Source organism: Momordica charantia, assembly GCF_013281855.1.
Source record: "Momordica charantia cultivar OHB3-1 chromosome 8 unlocalized genomic scaffold, Mcharantia_2.0 BLBB01000008.1, whole genome shotgun sequence".
NCBI lineage: Eukaryota > Viridiplantae > Streptophyta > Magnoliopsida > Cucurbitales > Cucurbitaceae > Momordica > Momordica charantia.
This window is the reverse complement of record NW_028275166.1, coordinates 29,722,874-29,742,831: the sequence shown is the minus strand read 5'-3', so window position 1 is coordinate 29,742,831 and position 19,958 is coordinate 29,722,874. Positions and strand designations below refer to the sequence as shown.

At 32.5% G+C, this 19,958-nt stretch overlaps 2 protein-coding genes across 4 annotated transcripts; both read left to right on the top strand.

The window, feature by feature from the left end:
- The first annotated feature begins 1,270 nt into the window (after positions 1-1,270).
- Positions 1,271-3,854, top strand: PFD1 (PREFOLDIN 1). The gene is made up of 6 exons (XM_022294114.2): positions 1,271-1,422; positions 1,515-1,568; positions 2,968-3,073; positions 3,218-3,224; positions 3,350-3,434; positions 3,621-3,854. Exons 1-6 carry the CDS (start codon positions 1,399-1,401, stop codon positions 3,732-3,734), a joined length of 390 nt encoding a protein of 129 aa, XP_022149806.1. The 5' UTR covers positions 1,271-1,398; the 3' UTR covers positions 3,735-3,854.
- Positions 3,855-7,553: 3,699 nt separating this feature from the next.
- LOC111018215 (CemA-like proton extrusion protein-like protein) lies at positions 7,554-18,668 on the top strand. Of its 3 annotated transcripts, XR_002602374.2 has the most exons (8): positions 7,556-8,495; positions 10,447-10,532; positions 11,135-11,308; positions 13,223-13,337; positions 15,409-15,506; positions 16,808-16,943; positions 18,428-18,551; positions 18,631-18,668. XR_002602374.2 is itself a non-coding variant. In XM_022294221.2 (7 exons), exons 1-7 carry the CDS (start codon positions 7,875-7,877, stop codon positions 18,494-18,496), a joined length of 1,299 nt encoding a protein of 432 aa, XP_022149913.1. In that variant the 5' UTR covers positions 7,556-7,874; the 3' UTR covers positions 18,497-18,668. The 3 variants fall into 3 exon arrangements, 1 of the variants encoding a protein (XP_022149913.1); XR_015792921.1 differs by having other exon boundaries at positions 7,554-8,495; positions 15,409-15,430; positions 18,428-18,668; XM_022294221.2 differs by having other exon boundaries at positions 18,428-18,668.
- Positions 18,669-19,958: the final 1,290 nt, after the last annotated feature.

The following is a 19,958-nucleotide window of genomic DNA, read 5'->3' as shown; positions in this document are numbered from 1 at the left end:
TTTACCGTGTTCATTTGGGTCAACGTAATTTTAAAACGTTCATTTTGATCTATGTGCTTTTAAAAAGTGACTAATTTGATCATTGTTGACAAAATTTTAACATAAACTTATATGTAATGGAAACCCTTTGAAACAAATCTATTACCATGTTTCAAGAAATTTAGCGAGTAGACGAGGATTTGAATTCACGACTTTTTATCGAAGATAGATGTTTAATTAGTGGAACTATACTCATATTGACAGTCATATTTAAGCTATAATACTGATGTTGATATAAGGATTCGAACTCATGACTTTTTGATCGGATATAAATATTTTAATCAGTTGAACTATATTCTGGCAGTCATATTTAAATTATAATTGATGACATATATAAATTCATGTAATATGCATTAAATATTTTTCTTTATTTCCATTATTATTGCGAACTTTAAAGAACATAGTACTATATTATTATATAACAAGACAAATTGTGATGGTAGTTATTATTGATATAGTACAAACTTTATTGGATGTGCAATACTATACTATGAATCTATTTTATTTTTAATAAAAATGAAAATAATATTATAAATCATAATGTATCATACTATGTCTTTAATTATTTAATTAAATAATTTTTACAACCTAAAATATGATAATATATTTATTAATAAATTTTCAAATCAAACCAAACCGGTTGTTTTATTATCTATTTTATTTTCATTGTTATGAGTACGTTAGAAAACACAACTTCAAAACATTATTAAATTCAAATTCAACTTTTTAATAAACTTACAAACACATACTTTAAAAACAACAAAAATACATAGAATACAGTCATTGTTTACGTTGAATTCATTGTTTATAGATTCATGTTTTTATATCACCAATCAAAACAGACCCTAAAAGATTTTATATATTCTTCAAATTTCAAAACTTAAAATAAACTTTTGAAATAGTTAAAAATATGTGGGCCCATAAAATTAAGTAATCTTTCAATTAATAATATGCTTGAAGTTTAAGTGTGTCTTGATATAAACATGTATTTTGTATAGAAATTCATCTTTTAAAAGGAAAAAAAAACCCTTTCGAATTGTATTTGATTGGATCAGAAATCGTTTCTACATATTTATTTTTAGTCGGAAATTAGTTAACTGTTTTCTTTAGAAAAAATTCTCGACACTTTTAAGTTGTAATTAATTGATGAAAAAACCATTTTTATAATTCTCTAGAATTTTAATCGAATACTATAATTAAAAAAAAAAATTATAGAGATCTATGAGTAGTTTTTTAATAATATAATTAGAGTCCGACCCGATAGATCCGAATTACATCAGACGGACCCTAGAATTTGCGAGTTCGTAATCTAACATCGTCTACGCGAACTCTGATTCTGAGTATTCGAAATAATTAGAAATGGCGGACGAGGCCAACAGAATTGTGAGCATTTTTACTCTTTTAATCTTGTTTTTCCCCTTCATCACTCGCATTTTACTGATGCCCGAGCTCTTGTTTTCTTTCTGGAATCATAGGCTTTCTTGGAAATTCAAGGTCGCATGATCGAGGTGACTGGAAAGCTGAAGCAGGTACTTCCCTTTCATTTCTTGGACTTATTGGGAATGATTTAATTTAATGTTTTCTGAACTTGTAGAAGTGAAAGATTTTTGTAATTGTTGCCTGGATTGATCTGATACGTGTTGTGTAGACGATGAAAAGTTATTGGAAATGAATGAATGTTTCCCAGGTCAATTAATGTAGCTGATGAATGCTGGTTCTTTTGTTTCTTATATATTCATTTGTTGTTTACTTCGTTTTCTTTTTTTAATTCTTTTGGAAGTTTGTTATTATCTTGCTGCTTGTTAAGAAAGTATGTTGACTTGTTTGGTTATTTTTCTGTTTTCTAATCAATTTGGTCTTTATAATGAATCCGAAAATTGAAGAAAAGAGAGAGAATAAGTAGTCGTGGTGATAGTTGTAGTAATTAATGGAACGAAAAGACTCCAGAAGAAAAAAGATTAAGAGAATTTTTCTGCGCCTTCTGTATGATAGCTAGTTCTTTTAGATGTCTCCTGGGTCTAGGCCTTGGAGTGGGTACAAGTGCCCTTGGATATAGGAGAGCAAAGCTCCGACTCCAAATTATAAAAAATGATGATAGCTAGCTCTTTTATTCGTGCTAGAGCATCTGCCAAGGTCATATAGACCAAATTTACCTGCTATGTCCTTATGGCATGAGGCATTAGGTTCTTGAGAGAACTTCTAAGTTCTAAAGCCTTTTTGAAACTAGAGCATTGCCAATCCCAAGGCCCACTTCCCCTGCACATGTGAATCTCTTTCCCACTGAACTCCCATTTCTCTAGAGATATTTATACTTTGAATCGTGTGATCATTCTCATGAACTCATCAGTGATAATTCTTCTTATTTGGTCATTTTATCCCCTCTATCTTCACAAGTTGCATTTGAGTTCCTAGAGTCTAAACTGTTGGTTACACAATTTATATGATATACAAAATTTACAATTATACAATTTACACTTTTTTATCAACCATGTGTTGAATCTACAGAATAATGGTCAGTATTATTGTAACTCGAGTAGTTGATAGTAAAATGTAATAAACGTGGATTTCGAATGTGTTTGGTGTGAGGTTCGAGGGATGATATATTTGTGGAGATCGAGACCTTATTTTCATCGTTGACGGCATAATACTTATGCAAATCTGACATTTTCTTTATCAGTCTTGCATCAAAGCTGTTATATTTTATTGAAATTACGTATGAAAAAACACATGTAAGTCTCTTTGTCAAGCTCTCTAACTAAAGTTAGTTTTGAAATGTCAAGGACATAATATTTAGTGTTGAAGTTAAGGTAAGCCCTCAAAATCTCAGTATTTAGTTTCTGGACAAATTCAGTTCTTCAATGCGTCACTTCATGTGAACGGAGCATTCTTGACTTTAAAAGCAAAGCCTGGTTTTACCTTGTTTTTCAGGTGCAGACCCAGATACGAAACAAGGAGGGTGAAAAGAAGCGTGCTTTCTTAACCTTGGAGGAACTTCGACAGTTGTCTGAAGACACTAATGCTTACAAATCTATAGGTACTTAACAACGCGTTATTGTTTAACTAGAAGGTTGTTCACTCTTTGCCTAAATCATGGTTAGCCAAAGGTGTTTTAAGTTTTCAACTTTTCCATGTTGAGTTTATTTACCACTGATTTTCTGCCCTCATTCTTATGGTGCAGGGAGAACGTGAGTGATGCTACAATTATCCAAACGACTTAAAGTTAGATTTTATTTTTTATTTCTCATATTACACAGATGAAACTCTCTTACTTTGTGCTGTCTATTTCTTGTTTCTATATCGTGCTGACCAGGTTTGTTCTAGAGCCAAAGTCAGTTTTAATGAATGAACAGGAGCAGAAGCTAAAGGATAGTGAAGCTGCAATCGCCTCACTGCAGGTACATATCTCTTTCCTCTGCAGGGACAAGAAATCTTCCTTTGAACTTCTCACCTTTTCTTGAAAGATTTACATTTGCATGCATATATCAGAAGTCAGCACATTTGCCTTCGCTTGTTATAGTTTTGTATTGGCTCTTTTCTTCTTCCTCCCTTCACGAAGACGAATTCCATAATCATTTTTGCAGACATCAAAGGAGTATTTAGAGAAGCAAATGGCGGAGGTGGAGAACAACTTGAGGGAGCTGTTGCAACAAGATCCAGGTATTGCTCGCCAGATAATGTCCATGTCTGTAGCATAAGAATATCTTCTACTGGTTTGGTTTTGTGAATTCTGATTCTGGCTTTAAACTTTGTTTGATATGTAATACATACTCCCAACTCCACCCAATAGGTTTTAAATGTGTATTGTGACTTTTATATATGGGTTTGCATTGCACTTACGGTTTTTCAAACGGTCTATTTTGGTCAAACATTCCTCGTTGTTCCTAGACTTTTAAAAAGTGATCATTATGGTCCTATACATAGTGGAAACTTTTTATACAAAGTTATGCTACATTATGAAGGGAGTGTTATACTGGAATTGAGACCTAAAAAATTAGATTAAAAAAAAATTAAGGGACCAAAATAGATGTTTTGGTATACCTAAAATAAAATAGACAAAATTTTAAAGTGTTAATGTTATTATTATTGTCGTTCGTTTAAAGCTTAATTAATTTGGGTACGTTTGAAAAATTTTAATGGGGGATCGAATCGATCATTTTAGTCCTAAATTATTATAATTTTAATTTCATTTCATGGTTTAAAATATTTTAAAGTAAAGGTATATTAGGTGTGACAACTAGAGATGTATTATAATTATAATGTTGAAAATAATTGTATTGAATCTTAAATGCCAATAAGTACATGAACATGCTTCAAAATGGTACTTAGGGTTGCCAAACATAATTGCTATAACTTTGTCTTCTCTAAAATGCTGTAAGTACGGACTTTCACCGTTTATTTATGATATAATATTTTAGAAGGCTAAGAATTTTTAGTCTTTAATGTTTAGGCGTTTTTCACTTTGGTCTTCATTTTTTAAAATGGTTCGATTCAGGTCCCTAATATTGTAATATTTTTCAATAATGTTGTTCTTGTTGGTGAATATTAAAATTAGGCGATGATAAATTTTGAGTTGATAGAAGTTTAGAGAAGAAATTGAGTCACTCGAGGAAATAAAGTTGAAATTTCATTCAACTTTAAAAAATTTGGAGGAGACATTAGAAATTTTCTACCATTGAGCATTTTGATTCTTGATCTAAATTTGTGCCAACTCACTTAGTATTATGCCATGTAAAGCTTATCATTAGCCATTAACATTCACCAACTATAAATAGTATAATAAAAAATGTTAAAATATGAGAGATTAAATTGAAATGTATTAAATAGTAAGAATTAAATTGAAAAAAGTACCAAAGAACTAAAATATATATTTGCCAGCCTATTCTTAAATGTTAAAAATGTTAAAATATAAATTAATCAAACAAATGCCTTCATAGTGTGTGCTTTTTCCTTCCTTCTGCTCGTGAATTTGATTAAACATCATATCAAATTGTTAACTTGGTTGGGTATGATTTCAAAAGTTTCCATTTAATCCCTCGGATTTGAATTTAGTTGTCAATTCGAACTTGTATAAGACACATATTACTCTTTAAGGTTTACAGTTCAATCTTCCACCTCTACAATTGTTGAACTAAAAAAAATTAGTTTAGTTTTAATTTGGTGAAATATAAAAAATCAATACTTTATTTTATACTCATAGCACAGGTGGGTAGCTAACTTAGTAAGCCAAATTATAAAATACAAGCTCAAATAGAAAATATGATACATATTTAATATAGTAACGATACATACAATTAATCAGGTTTCACCAAACGATAATGGCCATATCGAAATATGTAAAATAATAGAGACTACTTTGATATTAATCGCAAAAAACATATAATCACATATTTATTATATATTTACATTTAGAGCTTCGTATCAAATCCGTCGCTTTGGCCGGGTGGTTAAGGCGTGTGCCTGCTAAGTACGTGGGGTTTCCTCGCGAGTCAACGAATCTCTCAGGCGACACTATTTCTTTTTTCTTTTTGCTTTTTTTTTTTTCCTGTCATTTTTTCTGCTTATATTATTTTGCTTTTTTTTCTCTCTCTATTTTTCTGCTTTTTTTGTGTTCTCTATTTTTGTGCTCATATTTTTTTGCCTTTTTTCCCCTCGATTTTTTTTTTTGCTTTTTTCTCTTTTTTTTTTCCTTATATTATTTTGCCTTTTTCTCTCTCTCTATCTTTTTTTTTGAGTACCTCTCTCTCTATCTTTTCTGTTTATATTATTTTCCTTTTTCTCTCTCTCTCTATATTTTTTCTGCTTTCTTTTTCTCTATTTTTTTGGTCATATTTTTTTGCCCTTTTTCCCCTCTGTTTTTTTGCAATATTATTTTGCTTTTTTCTCTATTTTTTTCTTATATTATTTTGCTTTTTTTTTCTCTCTCTCTCTCTATTTTTTCTGCTCGTATTTTTTTTTCTTTTTTCTTTCTCTATTTTTGTGCTTATATGTATATATATATTTTTTTGCCTTTTTCCCCTCTATTTTTTTGCATTTTTCATTCTTTTTTTGCATATATTATTTTGCTTTTTTCTCTATTTTTTCTTATATTATTTTGCCCCTCTCTCTCTCATATTATTTTGCTCTTTTTTCTCTATTCTTTCTTATATTATTTTGCTTTTTTTCTCTCTCTCTAAATTATAATGATGTATATAATAAATTGTTGATAGAATTACTACAATTTAACCAAAAAATTTATTATGTAAATTTTGAAAACTATAATATTAACCATTAAAATATTAGTCTAGATGTAACCCTTCTATAGTTCTATAGTTTGAGGTTTGATTGTATAACTTCCTCTTTTTCTTCTTTGTTAAATTGTAATAATTAAGATTTCAAATTTTATAGAATTAAAAATTTTAGGTTAATCATTCGATAGTTTTTTACTGGATTAATCATTATAGTTTAGGAATGATTTATGCCATTTGTAACTTATCACTAACGATATTAAAACAATTTAGTTTAATTGCAACAATCTTATAAGTTGTATGAATGATTGATCAAATTGAAATTCATTGTAAACGCTTTTGCGCTGATTTGTGCAATTTCACACAAAAATAACTATTTTTTACATATTATTACAATGTTGTCAATTATTACTTAATAAAAGATGTTGAATGTGTATGGGATTGAATCCTTGATTTTGATAGAAGATATATGTCTCTTAAGTTGAAATATGTTCGATTGACCACTTAATTTCAATTTACATCTTATAAATTCACGACTAGTTTATGGACTGAATTAAAATGAATTTCAAATTGTAGGGACCAAAAATTTATAATTTAATAGTTTTTAATTAGAAAAAAAGGAGATTATTTACCCAGGAGAGAATACCCAGTGTAAGACAATAACTTAAAGATATGTATTGAGTGTGAATGAAGTATTAACTCGTACAACCACTCAATACATACCTATGTCACTACTTGAAATCCATTAATATCAATTTTTATCATATGTAATCGGTTAAGGGGTAAAATCAAGTGCAACATTGGCCCTCTTCTATTGAGACACCTGTATCTAAATCTTAATTCGAACACATCGAGCATCGAGCATGAGGAGGAACAACTAACGTGTCTAAAGGTAGAGCTCAACATCAACAGACAGTAGGATGTCAATTCCACCAACAAATGATCTTCTGACCATCGACAAAATATCACTAATACAAATGTCATCACAATAAGGTACCACCAACCAATGTTCCAGATAAGTCAATATCAAACGCCTATTCACGTTAACGTGTCACGCAAACCAAAAACGCCCCTCGATAGAATTAAAATAAAAAAAGTTTAGTAGTGGAATAGAAACTTTTAAAATTTGATACAAGCATACAAAAAAGTAAGGAATAAGGAATCAAGTCAACATGTAGTAGAACTAGAAGTTCGACCTTGTGTACAATTTCTGAAAAATTAAAAAATTAAAACATAATAGTCAAAGAGTCAAATCCAGTAATTCTGGAATTATCTACAAGCCGTAGCTTACGTCTACGTTATCCTCTCCTCGGAGTCTCATTTCCTTCTTCAGCTTCAGTACAAGCGGAGGAGTCACGGGAGCGAAGAAATTTCGCTCAACATTTTTCCCCAGCGATTTTGTTTCGACAATGCGGGGCTGAGTTTCTTTTGATCTTATTCAGTTCTTACCAGTTTATTTTTCGAGTTATATGCATGGTGAATAATACATAGACTAGAGGAATTCTTTGTCTGATTGCTCTCATTTCTTCTAATTTTTGTATCTGTTCGTTTCGACCCAGAAGTTGAAATTAGTGTGCATTATCGTATTGGAAAGCTGAAAAATGTGGGTGTATGCATATGTTCTTGATGAGCACTTCAATTGTATTACGCCGCCAGTTCATTTTTGTTGACTGCAAGGTGTCTTGTGTCTTCAATTCTCCTTCGCGCAATTCTTTGAATAAAGTGGCTTGGTTGGGTCTCAAGGGAAAAGGGTTCACTCGGCATGTTCTCAATGCCAAGAAGAAGGGTGGGTATTCGAGGAAAAGGAGTTGGTGGCAGAAGTTCTTTTTTGACGATGATGGAAATTGGCTAGGTCTTATGGATGATGGTATGCTGGAGGATGAGTTGGAGAGTGTTGCAAGTGACGAAAATTTGTCTGATGATGAAAAATTTGAGGCGTGGAAGGAGAGGGCTGAGGCCATTATAGAGTTGAAGGAAGCACAGGAAGATGTGAGGAATGAACAGGGTCAGAGGTGGACTGATTGGCTCTATGATGACACTAATCATGTTCGAACTTCGTGGAGTCAAGATTGGGATAATGGTCTAGGGGAATTGGACGAAAACTTGTCGGATGCTAGTGAGTTATTGCCTGAGAAGGGACTAGTTGAGTCCGTCAGAGATTTGGTTCTCGGGAAGGAACAAGATGACATACTCTATGAAGATCGTGTATTCCAGTATGCCTCCTTAAATTCGGTAAGCTCTCATTTGTTAACCTTAAATGGACAGATTCTGACTAGTATTAACATCTTTCATAATCAACTCAGTTTTCTACTTTATTGAAATTTTGTTATAATTAGTTATGGCATTCATCTGTATGATATTGACTTCAAATCCTAATCTTATTTGGGAAACGTAACGTCAACCTACTCAATCGAAACTTCTATAAAGCCAAAACCTTTTATCTTAGCTCATTTATTTGGCCATCATTACCCTGTTTAGAGTTTGGTGTATGTTGAATTGACTGCATCCCCAATCATCTTTGCTGCGTTGTAAAAACTGTAACTTCACCTTACGTCTGTCCATAGAGCTAAATAGCCATGCCATTACCATTAACTTGGGTCTATAACATCTCAAATTTCCCCAGTGCTGTAAGAGTCCATCTTTCCCTTTCCCTTACGCAAAAAGTTCATTGATTGTGCCACATTTGGTAACTACTCCCACTGACTTGTGAGAAGTAAGTTATATGGGCTGATTCTCTGTTGTATTTGCATTATCAATTTGTTTTATTGATCTCGACCTTGGTGTTATTAGATTCCTCTGGCAGGGCACCCTGTTTTAGGTAATATTTACTTTGCTCAATATCTTGACACTTTATGCGATGAAGAAAATTTGTCTATTTGACTGATTGATGGTTAGGGAAGTATTTGTATTTTTGGATTAGTGGTTGTCAGTAGAAATACTATTTCTCAAGCAGATAGATAACATAAAAAGTTTCCTTATTCGGCTCTCTCTCCCTAAATCTATGTGCTTTGCAATTGTGCAGTTAAGTTTTGCTTTGTCTTCTTTGGAGAGAAAGAAATCGTAGGCTTTTTGAAGATAAAAAGTCCTTAGAAGATTACTTTTGTAGTAATGTACGACATATTGCTTCTTGGTGGACTATAAACCACAAGAAATTCTTTTGTAATTATAGCCGATATATGATTGTCGATTGGAATGCTGCTATTGTTTAGAGCTTGAGGGAGGGTGAACGCTTACCCTCTGCCCTTACTTGTATAGTGTTGCTGGGCAAGCTGCAGACATTAAATGGAGCATGTCTTGACCTTTTGGGAGCAAGACTTGTCTTGCACTCTTGTGTGTTTTGGCTCAGTATAGAAGCAAGATAACTGTGATTCACATACAAATAAAGCCAAGTATGTGTATTCATTAAACCTTGGCCTAGAGAAGAAGCAAGGGTAAACTGTGGACCTTGGTCAGGTCAAGAAAAGAGGCAAGATGACTTGAGAGCAAGTATGCACCTATGGTGGCATGCATGATTATGCTGTTCAAGTTCCACGCAAGTTGGAAGCATAAGCTAAGTCTGAGCTATACTAGAGAATGCACGTCCATTTGGCTAGTTTATAAAAATTTTCAAGACTACCATCAAGTAGCAAATTTTGTAGGCTCGGTTTCAGTGAGAAAGAACTTTCATTAAGTGCAATAGATCCAAAGAATTAAAAAGGCACGAGAAGTGTTACCACTAGCCTTTGTTGAAAGTTCAATCATGATGCTGCATGGACTATGATAGTTGGGTCATGATGTACAACACATACAACTGCTGGAAGAAATAACCAACCAACCACCAAGATTCGGCTGCATGGTAGTAAAAAACACAGTGGATAACAAAGTAGTTATGATCTTGAGAGGAACATTTAACAAATGCCTCAGTTTCTGGCTAGATATAAATCGGATACTTGCTTTCTTCTTGCAAAATGGCCAGAATAATTTGACATATTAAAGATCTTTAGCTGTCCAGTAGCATTAAGCCATTGATCGAACACTTGTTAATGATTGGATTCTATTCAAATATAGCACTGAACAGGGAACTGAAACTAAAAAAAATTTCTTGCACTTTGAATTCTCTGCCGACATTGTTTCTGGGAATAGTTATTATACTATACATAAAATCGTTCCTATTCTAAGCTATTTTCATTTTGGTATTTTGCAGGCAAAATTTCTGACAGTCCTAATAATTATACCCTGCGCATTGGATTTTGTGGTTCATGATTACGTTCTCATGCCCTTTCTTGATAGGTAATTGATGGGTAGCTTTTCTTTATGATCTGTCGTGTCTTTTAGAGGGAAATTTTAAATTGATATTATTGTCCCGTATCTTTACGTATCAGTAGTTTTAAGTTGTGTTTAAAATTGCAGTCCAGGAATCACCATGATCAAATCACATGTTCATTCTTTCTTCACTGTTTTCAAGAGCTTTTCTAATAAGAAAAAATTTTCATATACATATAAGTGCATTTTTTATCTACCATAGATTATTCATGGCTATAATGGGACGTGAAAGACATTTGTTATTAAAAAAAAATTGTTCTTTGCTATCCATTACCCATTTATTCAAATTATTTTATACTTCCATCATAATATAGATATCTAAAATTAAATATTATTAGATTAGGAACAGATGGAAGTATTACACTTTGGTTCTGCTTAAAGCATGAGCTCTGTTATTTTAGGTTATCTAAAGGATTGTAGATAACAATCGATCTTGTTAAAGTTCCTATCAGTACATTCTCAATTTTGTGCTTAATTCATTTTTAAAGATTCCCTTTGGTAATGGTTCTTAAGCTCTTAGTTTTCTCTGTCATCTGCAGTTATGTTTCTAAATTCTAAAATTCAAACAGGTATGTCAAGAAAGTGCCACTGGCTGCAGAGATGCTTGATGTGAGAAGACATCAGAAGCTCGAGATGGTTGAGGAGCTAAAAGTTGAGAAAGAAAGATTCAAACTTGAGATGGAAATTGGGAAATCTCCTCCTCTTTCTGATGAAGAGCTATGGTGGGAATTACGGCATAAAGCGTAAGTTCCCATCCACAATTTTTGTTTTCTTTAAATGAGAAACTAAAGCTTGTTAGTGAGAAATAAATGCTGAATACAGGAAGAATATAAGCATCCTTAGTAAATCCTATTATCTTTTTTTTTTTTTAATTGTGATTATGGTACGACTGAAAGAAAGGTTCATTTCACGAATGCGTTCTTATTAAAAAGAATCACAGTTTTGGCCGGGTCCTTTGTTTTAACTAGGTCATTAATTTTGGTTTCTTCCTCTACCTATTTCCTCTCCTTAAATCAGTGCTCACCTTCTAGTAAATAATTTATGCCATTAACTTTACCTTTTCTTGTTAAGTAGCTTCTCATATTTTTGGGTTTTAATTGTTGAAGAATTCACCCACACCATTAGAAACATTTAAAATCGTGCTATTATTGGTGCACATTATATTCTCTCGTTGTAGCATGCATTTTGGGTCATTGGGTGCATAAATTTTTTTCCTGTTCAGACATTTTAATATTACAATTAGTAGATGGATTTAAATTTTATTATGTACTGCAAGCTTCTATAGTTCCAAAGATTCTTGCAAAAGTTCATGCATCAACTTTGATATTCTTGTATATTTTTTGAACAAGTAACAAGACTTTTCGTTGATAAAATTAAATAAAACAAAAGTTCAAAGGATACAATCCCAAAAAGGGGAGAGAGTGAAAACTAAAAGAAAAAAAAATAAATAAATAAATAAGAGAATGAACTATGAAGTGATAAATATCTCCCAATTCATACAAATATCTAAAATAAAAACAAGGCACGCCAAAGGAGTCTTTAATGATTCCTTCAAGCTGGGGCAAGAGAAGATTCAAAGCTCCAAAAGCTGCAACAAGATTTTTCGGCTTGGCACACACAAAACCGTCTTCGTCTTCATCTTCCATCTTCATCAAACTCACTTTCAGAAAACAAGGCTTTGTATTTCATTGAAAATTTGGTGAATGCTTCAGCAAGCTCCTTCTCATAATTAGCTTGATTCTCCAATTTTCTGGCCCCATTGAAGGATGAGAATTGAGAATACAAGAAATAATGCTGAAAGGTTTAAGGCTACGAGATCCATCGGAAAATAAACCGAGAAGAGTCCTTTAAATGACAAAGCAAGGAAGAAAGCAGGCAACAAACCTATGAATCCAAAAAATAGCTATTATCACTTGTTTTAAACGAGGAGCTCCTCGAATTCCATAGAGAGACTTCGTGGACAGAAAATAACCTTTAATATGAAATGAATAGCTTTTTAAACCACCAATGCCAATAAAGCCTATAAAGCCTGCTGCCTTTTCCTATAACCATTAAAGATTCTTCGAAAAACCCAAGAGAAAATCTTCTCTTTAGTAAGCATATCATTAAAGGGCGAGCTAGTGTCCTTTCACCTTCAAAATTAATGAAGAATACTATTTTTTGTTAGTCGACATTTTTATTGGGAATTTCTAGTTGCGCTCCCTAAGTTCCCGTTGTATCACCAATTCAACTATACATTATTATTAAAGCACCTTTTAGCAAACGACATATTCATCTTTCCTTTCATCCCACAGCTGCAATTCACACAAATGCTGAACCTTGGTATTTGTGTCAATTAATATTTTTCATTTTCATTTTCATTTTCATACATGAAAATAATCAACATGTTTATGCACATGGCGACCTTTTGCAATTAATTTAAAAGGGTGTCATAGACTCATGGGATAATTACATGTGCTGTTTTGTAGCTTTTGGTTGAGATTACACACATACACAAAAATTGTACATACTGCATTCATACATCATAGATATATACATACATAGATCATGCGTATATTAGTTTGTATACAGTGATTCTTGTATAAACGCTTTTCCATTTGGTTTAAAGACACCCTGTTTACAATTTTTTCTGGTCGGTGCTACTGCTGCTTCAACAGGTTATCATTGAGAGATGAGTGGAGGTTAGAGAACCGTAAAGCATTTGCTAATATATGGTCAGACATGGTATTTGGGATCTCATTATTCGTTCTTTTGTACTTCAATCAAAGTAAAGTAAGTTACATCCTGCTTTCTCCCTCTAGCTTTTATTAATGAGATTGAAATATTATAAGATTTACCCTGGGTCATAGATGCATAAGTGCATAGGCATTTATTAGTGAGATTGAAGTATTTGGGATCTATCTTGATATAAAATATTGTATGCATTTAAACTAGAATAAACTTTTAGCATGAGAATCATTAAAATCTATAATAATAATAATAATAATAATAACAACAACAACAACAACAACAACAACGACGATAAACGTGTCCTTGTCACGTCGATGTTCTAGATTTTTAGGACTTAATGTGTCACTGCATCAGTGTCATATTGTATACATGTCCTTGCTTTTTGGCCACCCCTTCTTTAATTACCTTTCCATGATAGAACTTCTCTCCAATCTTGCCATTGACCTTATTAAATGAACAACATGATCCACTCATCCCCAGAAAATTAATAAATAAATAAATAAAGAGACCTTAGGGAAATGGGTTCGAATTTCATGTTGGCTAAACGGTTGTGTAAGGTATAGAGGCTGTTAATTGCCCTTGTCTTTCTGTTTTGTTTTCATTCTTCTCAATGAAAAGTTCGGTTTCTTATTAAAAAAAAAATTGCTGGAAAAGTGTGTACGAGATGGTCTTAAGGCAGATCCATCGGAGGGCTGATCCATTCCCATAGCTTGGAGTAACCTCTGTTCTGCCATGCTTTTGAGAATTCTACTTTTCAGATTTTAGGGAAAAAAAAGAATTACCAACTGCCTTCCAACCATTAGACTTGCAAATTAAAGCACCCTCTGCTTTATCTTTGCATCTGAATTGCACTTTTATCAGCCTCAAATGGATTCAACAAGGTTGATCCTGGAACCATGTCCCTTAGGGTGCGTTATTGAGTGCCAATCATCATGGAAATGCCTTATAGTGATCACTATGGTAATACCTCAGTCCATAACTGCAAATTCTAACACTTCTTGTGTTTCTTGCTCCTCCCCTTACAACTTTGTACTTTCATTCTATTTCTCAAGAAGTTTTCTTTTTGTCCCCTGCACATCTATTTCACATTTCTGTCCATCTTTTGCTCCACTCTCTAGCCACCTTTTTTTTACTTCGCTTCTTTCAGAAGTTCTTGGTTCCGGCAATCTTCCTTCAGCAGTTTCTACTTCTAAAATCTCTCCTCCTATAAATCTTTTTAAATCCCTAAACATTTCCCAAAGAATCACGAATCCATCCAAAATTTTGCCAGCAGGAACACACATGCTTCTCCTTGCCCCCTGATTAGATGATATGGTCACTTCTAGGAGTTAACCATATTGATTAAAAATTTCTTGTACTTAGCACGACCCTTCTGCATGACCCTCAAAAACCTCTTCCAACCACAAAAGGTTTGCACACTGATTAGAAATCTTTTGTACCCAGCATGACCTTTCTGTACAAGTAACCCTCTTGAATAACCACCGAAACTCCTTTCTTTTCACACTATGATAAAAGAATAAGATTTCCTTTTGTCCTCAGTCAGGCTTGTTCTCAATTTTACAATGACTAAAATTCATGGAATCTCTTGAACTTAATCTTCATGGTTGAAAAGAGTAAAGCTAGAGAAAAAGAAGAAGCCAAAAGGGAAAATCTTCATTGGGGTTTAGAGATATCTTGCAGTTCTTATATGGGTTAAAGCAAAGTCAAGTGGTGGTGTTGTTTAAATACGTGCTGGATTCTAGAAAGGATCTATTACTGCTTCAGTTATTGGACAAGGACTTTCGTGGTCTCTATTCAGAATAGACTATCTCCCCCTCGAACTTCATGGGCCTTATAATTATTTTTTGTAGATCAACTATAATAATACCAATTTCATTTTGGTTGAGCATTGCCATGTCAAATGTCACAATATCTGTACCAATTCTGTTATAATATTGTCATATCAACAGTAGGAATGGGAATCGAAACAAAACTATATTTGAAGTCTAAACATCATAATTTTTCTTTTTGAAATTTTTTTTTATTATTATTTTGCTTCAGAAATATTATTAATTATGCTATGCAATCTGTTCTACCACTAATCAATTTTCTTTTTCATCCGTGGATTTTGCAGGTAGCATTGTTGAAATTTACAGGTTATAAAATAATAAGTAATATTTCAGATACTGGGAAGGCATTTTTAATTATACTAATTACAGATATTTTTTTAGGGTAACTATTCAGTCTTTACTAATGTTCTATCAATTCTTTCCATCTACTACCGTGATTCTAAATTTATTCTTTTGTTTTTTACCAGACATGGTTATCTATATCACTGTCAATCTAGAGTACTTCTGCATAGAAAAAAGCCTAGATGAGTTCTTATTTTCTGATCTCAAGATCCAGTCTCTTGACCACATTTGGCTTCTCTTACCTATTGTAACATAGACTTTTCTAAGATAAGTAATGCTTGCAGAATGTGGCAAGGGGGTTTGAGACCCTCAATAATAAGAGTCATAATAATTGAGAGACACTGTAAAAAAGGTAGATCAGTGTAGATAAAAATAATTTGAAATTAAGGGTTTATCTTAAAATTTAAAATTTCAACTTAATTATTAATTGCAATCTCTATATTGATGTATAGAAGAAAAAATTGATGTAGTATATGTTTTTCCAAAAATATTGGGATTGAGTTGAGAATGACATTGAAGGAAGCCAAGAACTTTTAAAGCAGTGTAAAAGACTTGGATCTTACAACTCTCTTGTGTATTTCATGAGTTACCTGTCACTCTTTTAAGGGATCATGAATTATCATAATATTTCAAATGCCACAACCCGCACATATAAGAAAGCCTTGATCTCGAACTCCATCCATCGAGATCTTCAATTCATGATCCGAAGAGAAGCTGAATTGGACAAAGAAAATCTCTAGAATTCTAATGCAAAGAATAGAACAAATATGTTTGAATTTAGTTGTTTTGTTCTCTCAAGATTTGTCCTCTCTTTTTCACCTCTAAAGGGCATGTAGAGAAAAATTTATCCTTATTCAGTTAGTCAAAGGATTACTATTTACTAGTTAGATTAGGCCTTTAACCTGAACGAAATCTTAGAAGGATAAGAATCAAAAAATTCGTAGCTATTTTAGATTGACTTGGCGTGAGCAAAACTTGCTTAGGTGAATTACCTTCTATATAGTTTGACCAGAGCACAGAGTGGTTTGCACAAATCAGTCGAGAAGACATGAAACATAACTCAAATTGCAAATTATTTGAGAAAATGCTTACACTTGATGAATGCCATTTGCTTAATGGTAAAACAACCTACATAAACATGTAGTTATGATTTCATAAGAACAAACCATATGATCACATTAGCAAATTTAAGTCAAAATATTCAACATGTGGTTTTCTTGTTCTATATTTTACATATGTTTATTATGTATTCACCATTACATTGTACAATTCTCCTATGAATTTGATGATTGCAATACAATTACTCAACTAGGGGTGCTATTAAAAAATTCATGCTGGCAGGTATCATTCTGAATCGGGATGGCAGACTTTGTTAGAGATAATTGTTGAACACTACGGCCTTGAGGTTGATCAGTCTGCTATAACCATCTTTATATGCCTGGTTCCAGTTATCATGGATGCATGTGTGAAACTTTGGGTATGTTTGACATATATTTCCCGTTACCTATATTATTTTTCACACCTGACCTGAATTAAGGGCTGAGGCACGTGAATGATATATCTAGAAATTTTGGATTTTTTTTTTTTTTTTTTTTTTAGAAAAATCAAGCTTTCATTGAGAAAAAAAATGAAAGAAGTAAAGGTCATACAAAAATCAGAAGAGGAGCCCCACAAACTCTAAGCTAACCTATCCAAGAATGGGCTCCAATTCAAAAGAAATTTTGAAGATCTTAGAGATCATATTATTTTCTTAGTTTTTTTATGGAGAATTTTAAAGTAAAACAATTAAGGATAAATACCTTTTTGGTTCATGGGATTTCATAACTGATTCTATTTAGTTATAGGTTTCAGGATGTTCCATTCTAAACCTGAGATTTTCAAAATTGTAAACATAATCGTTATGTAGGCTGACCAAAATATTGACTAGCTGCCTGTAATGCTAAGTTTTCCTTCCTTAATTTAGGTGATATGGCAAGATTTAGAAAAAAAGAATACACAAACTTGTTAACTGTCTAAAAACTTTGCACTTGGGCACATCTCCCTTCCCCCTCCTCATCTCTCACCCTTTTTCTTTTTTCTTCTCATCCTTCCTGTTTCTTTCCCCTCCATCCCGCTTTCTGGATTGAAAAAAGTCCGGACAGAAAACCTGCTTCAAGCTCCCATCTCTCTAGTCTCTCCACACCAAGCGCCCTACCCCTCACACTCAATGCCCACACACAGAGCTCCTATCTCTCTTTATTATTATTTTTTTAGATCAACCATTGCAAGGATGGGGTATCAAACTATTGATATTTAGGATGGTAATAGGTGTCTTATCTACTAAGTTTAAATTGGCTCTTTTGATTAATTTGTTTAACTACAAATACAACCCAATTTTTCAGCCTTCCCTCTTTCTCGCCATGGCTATCAAGCATTACTTGTAATTTTGTCTAGTTTTAATATTTTTAACTTATTTAATCTCTGGAGTTTTAACTGATATCCCATTGATCCTTAAGTTATGAAATGATGTTATAATCATAAACCTATCTCCATGTGGTATCGTTAATTTTATAAGAGTAGTGACATTCAACCTTCTCAACAGTACGGATCAATGTGAGATGAACTAAAGGCTTCAAGGGCTAGAACATAATTTTAAAAAATTAGGATCCAAAATGAAAAATGAGCAATACTTTGTGGATCAAAACAAAAGTCGAAAGTTAAATTTCTTCCTTGGTTCTATCCAGCATCCTATTGAGGTTGGGGCAAAAAATATTCACGCTTATTATTCTCTCCATCTTATCTTTTAATTTGGATGTGTTCATGGATCAAAAGCCGCTGGGGAAGCTAATATGTGTATGAAATGATTAGAAACTTGGATTCATTCTTAATCAACAGTAGCTGATTTGTCAAGTGTTGCCACTATATTATTTCTTTTTCTTCCTTCAGACATTGATAATTGTCATTTGTTTTTCTATGCAACAGCTGTTTAAATTTTTGCCAAGATTATCACCAAGAGTGGCGAATTTGTTCCAGGAAATGAAGCGCCATTAATCATTTACTCTTTCAATTTTGGTGAATTGGGCTCATAATACCATTTGAGAGAACGGTATAATTGTATGAAGAATGTAGTTTTCACTGTTCTCTGCTATAGTAACTTTGGATACTTGAGTTTTTGCATTTTGCAGTAATAAAATCTGAGAATGAAGACACGAGCTTATTAAGAGATTTGCAGCATGCTGAAATGCACTTCCTCTTGGGATTATTGCTTTAGTTCTTCATGCAGGCAAGTTAATGAATCTCATATTAAACTTGAAACTTTGAAAGTTTCTTCTTTTTCTTCTATTTATATGGGGGCATTTGTGCTTTTAAATAAGGGAAAAAGATCCACTTCTACCCTTGAACTTGGTAAGATGCATTCATTTCTGTCTTAAGCTTTCAATTTCATCATGTTGCAACTTAACGTTGGATAAATGCTGGAGTTTTTACCATCAACTTGAATAAATATTGCAGTTTTTATTTTTTGGTAGTTTGAAAAAAGTCTCTTATATGCGTTTAATAAATTGTAAAACATGTAGCGGATTACGAAATTGATTGGAACTTATAAGTTTTGTTGATTTTGTTGTTGAAGTTTGTGAGATTTGGCGGGGTAACCCCGTCCATTGACTCGACTTAATTGTTTCAAACTTGATTTTCATTGAAATTAGTGAGCTGTTGAAGATTTTCACATTTTATTGAAATTAGTGGACGAATTAACTGAAATTGAATATAATGTGAAAATTGTAACATTTATTTAAGTTTAGAGTTCAATTTCATGAAATTAGAAGTTTAAGGTAAAAGCTTATGCATCTCACCCAGTTTAGGGGTAAAACTTTATTTCTTAAAAGTTTTCTTTTTACTCCCTCAAAAGTTTTTGAGTCATCTTGTGAAATAGTTTGAAATTACATGTTCATGGAAATGAAACGATTATATTAGAAAATTAACCCTACAAATTTCAAAGTTGTAGGGACAATTGGATGGTTGTTGTAACCATTATGATTCAATGGTATAATTTTTAGATTTGATTGATAATTTCATATCATAAATGAAATTTTTTCTTATGTAAAAGAACAAAAAATTAGGCAAGATTGCTGAGACTGGTGTGAGGCAACTCCTTATTTGATTCTCCAAAATTCATTCGATAACTATTTCATTTTTTACTTTTTAAAATTAAGCCTGGTGTGTTTAGTTATTTTATTACTTACCCCTTAAAAACATTTTCGAAATCTCTAAGTCAGATTTTAGAAACTACAAAATGTAGTTCTAAAAATTTTGATTTTGTTTTCTATATTTTAACTAAGAATTCAAATTTATTTTTTAACGAATGGGATGCCATTTGGTAAGGATTTGCTAGAAGACGGGTAATTAGGGGCTGAGCAAAAAAGGAACGAGAGAGGCAATTATCCCTCTCTTATTTTAATTAAAATTTTTGACAGTCATGGGGATGGATATGAGATCGAATCATCAACCTTTATAA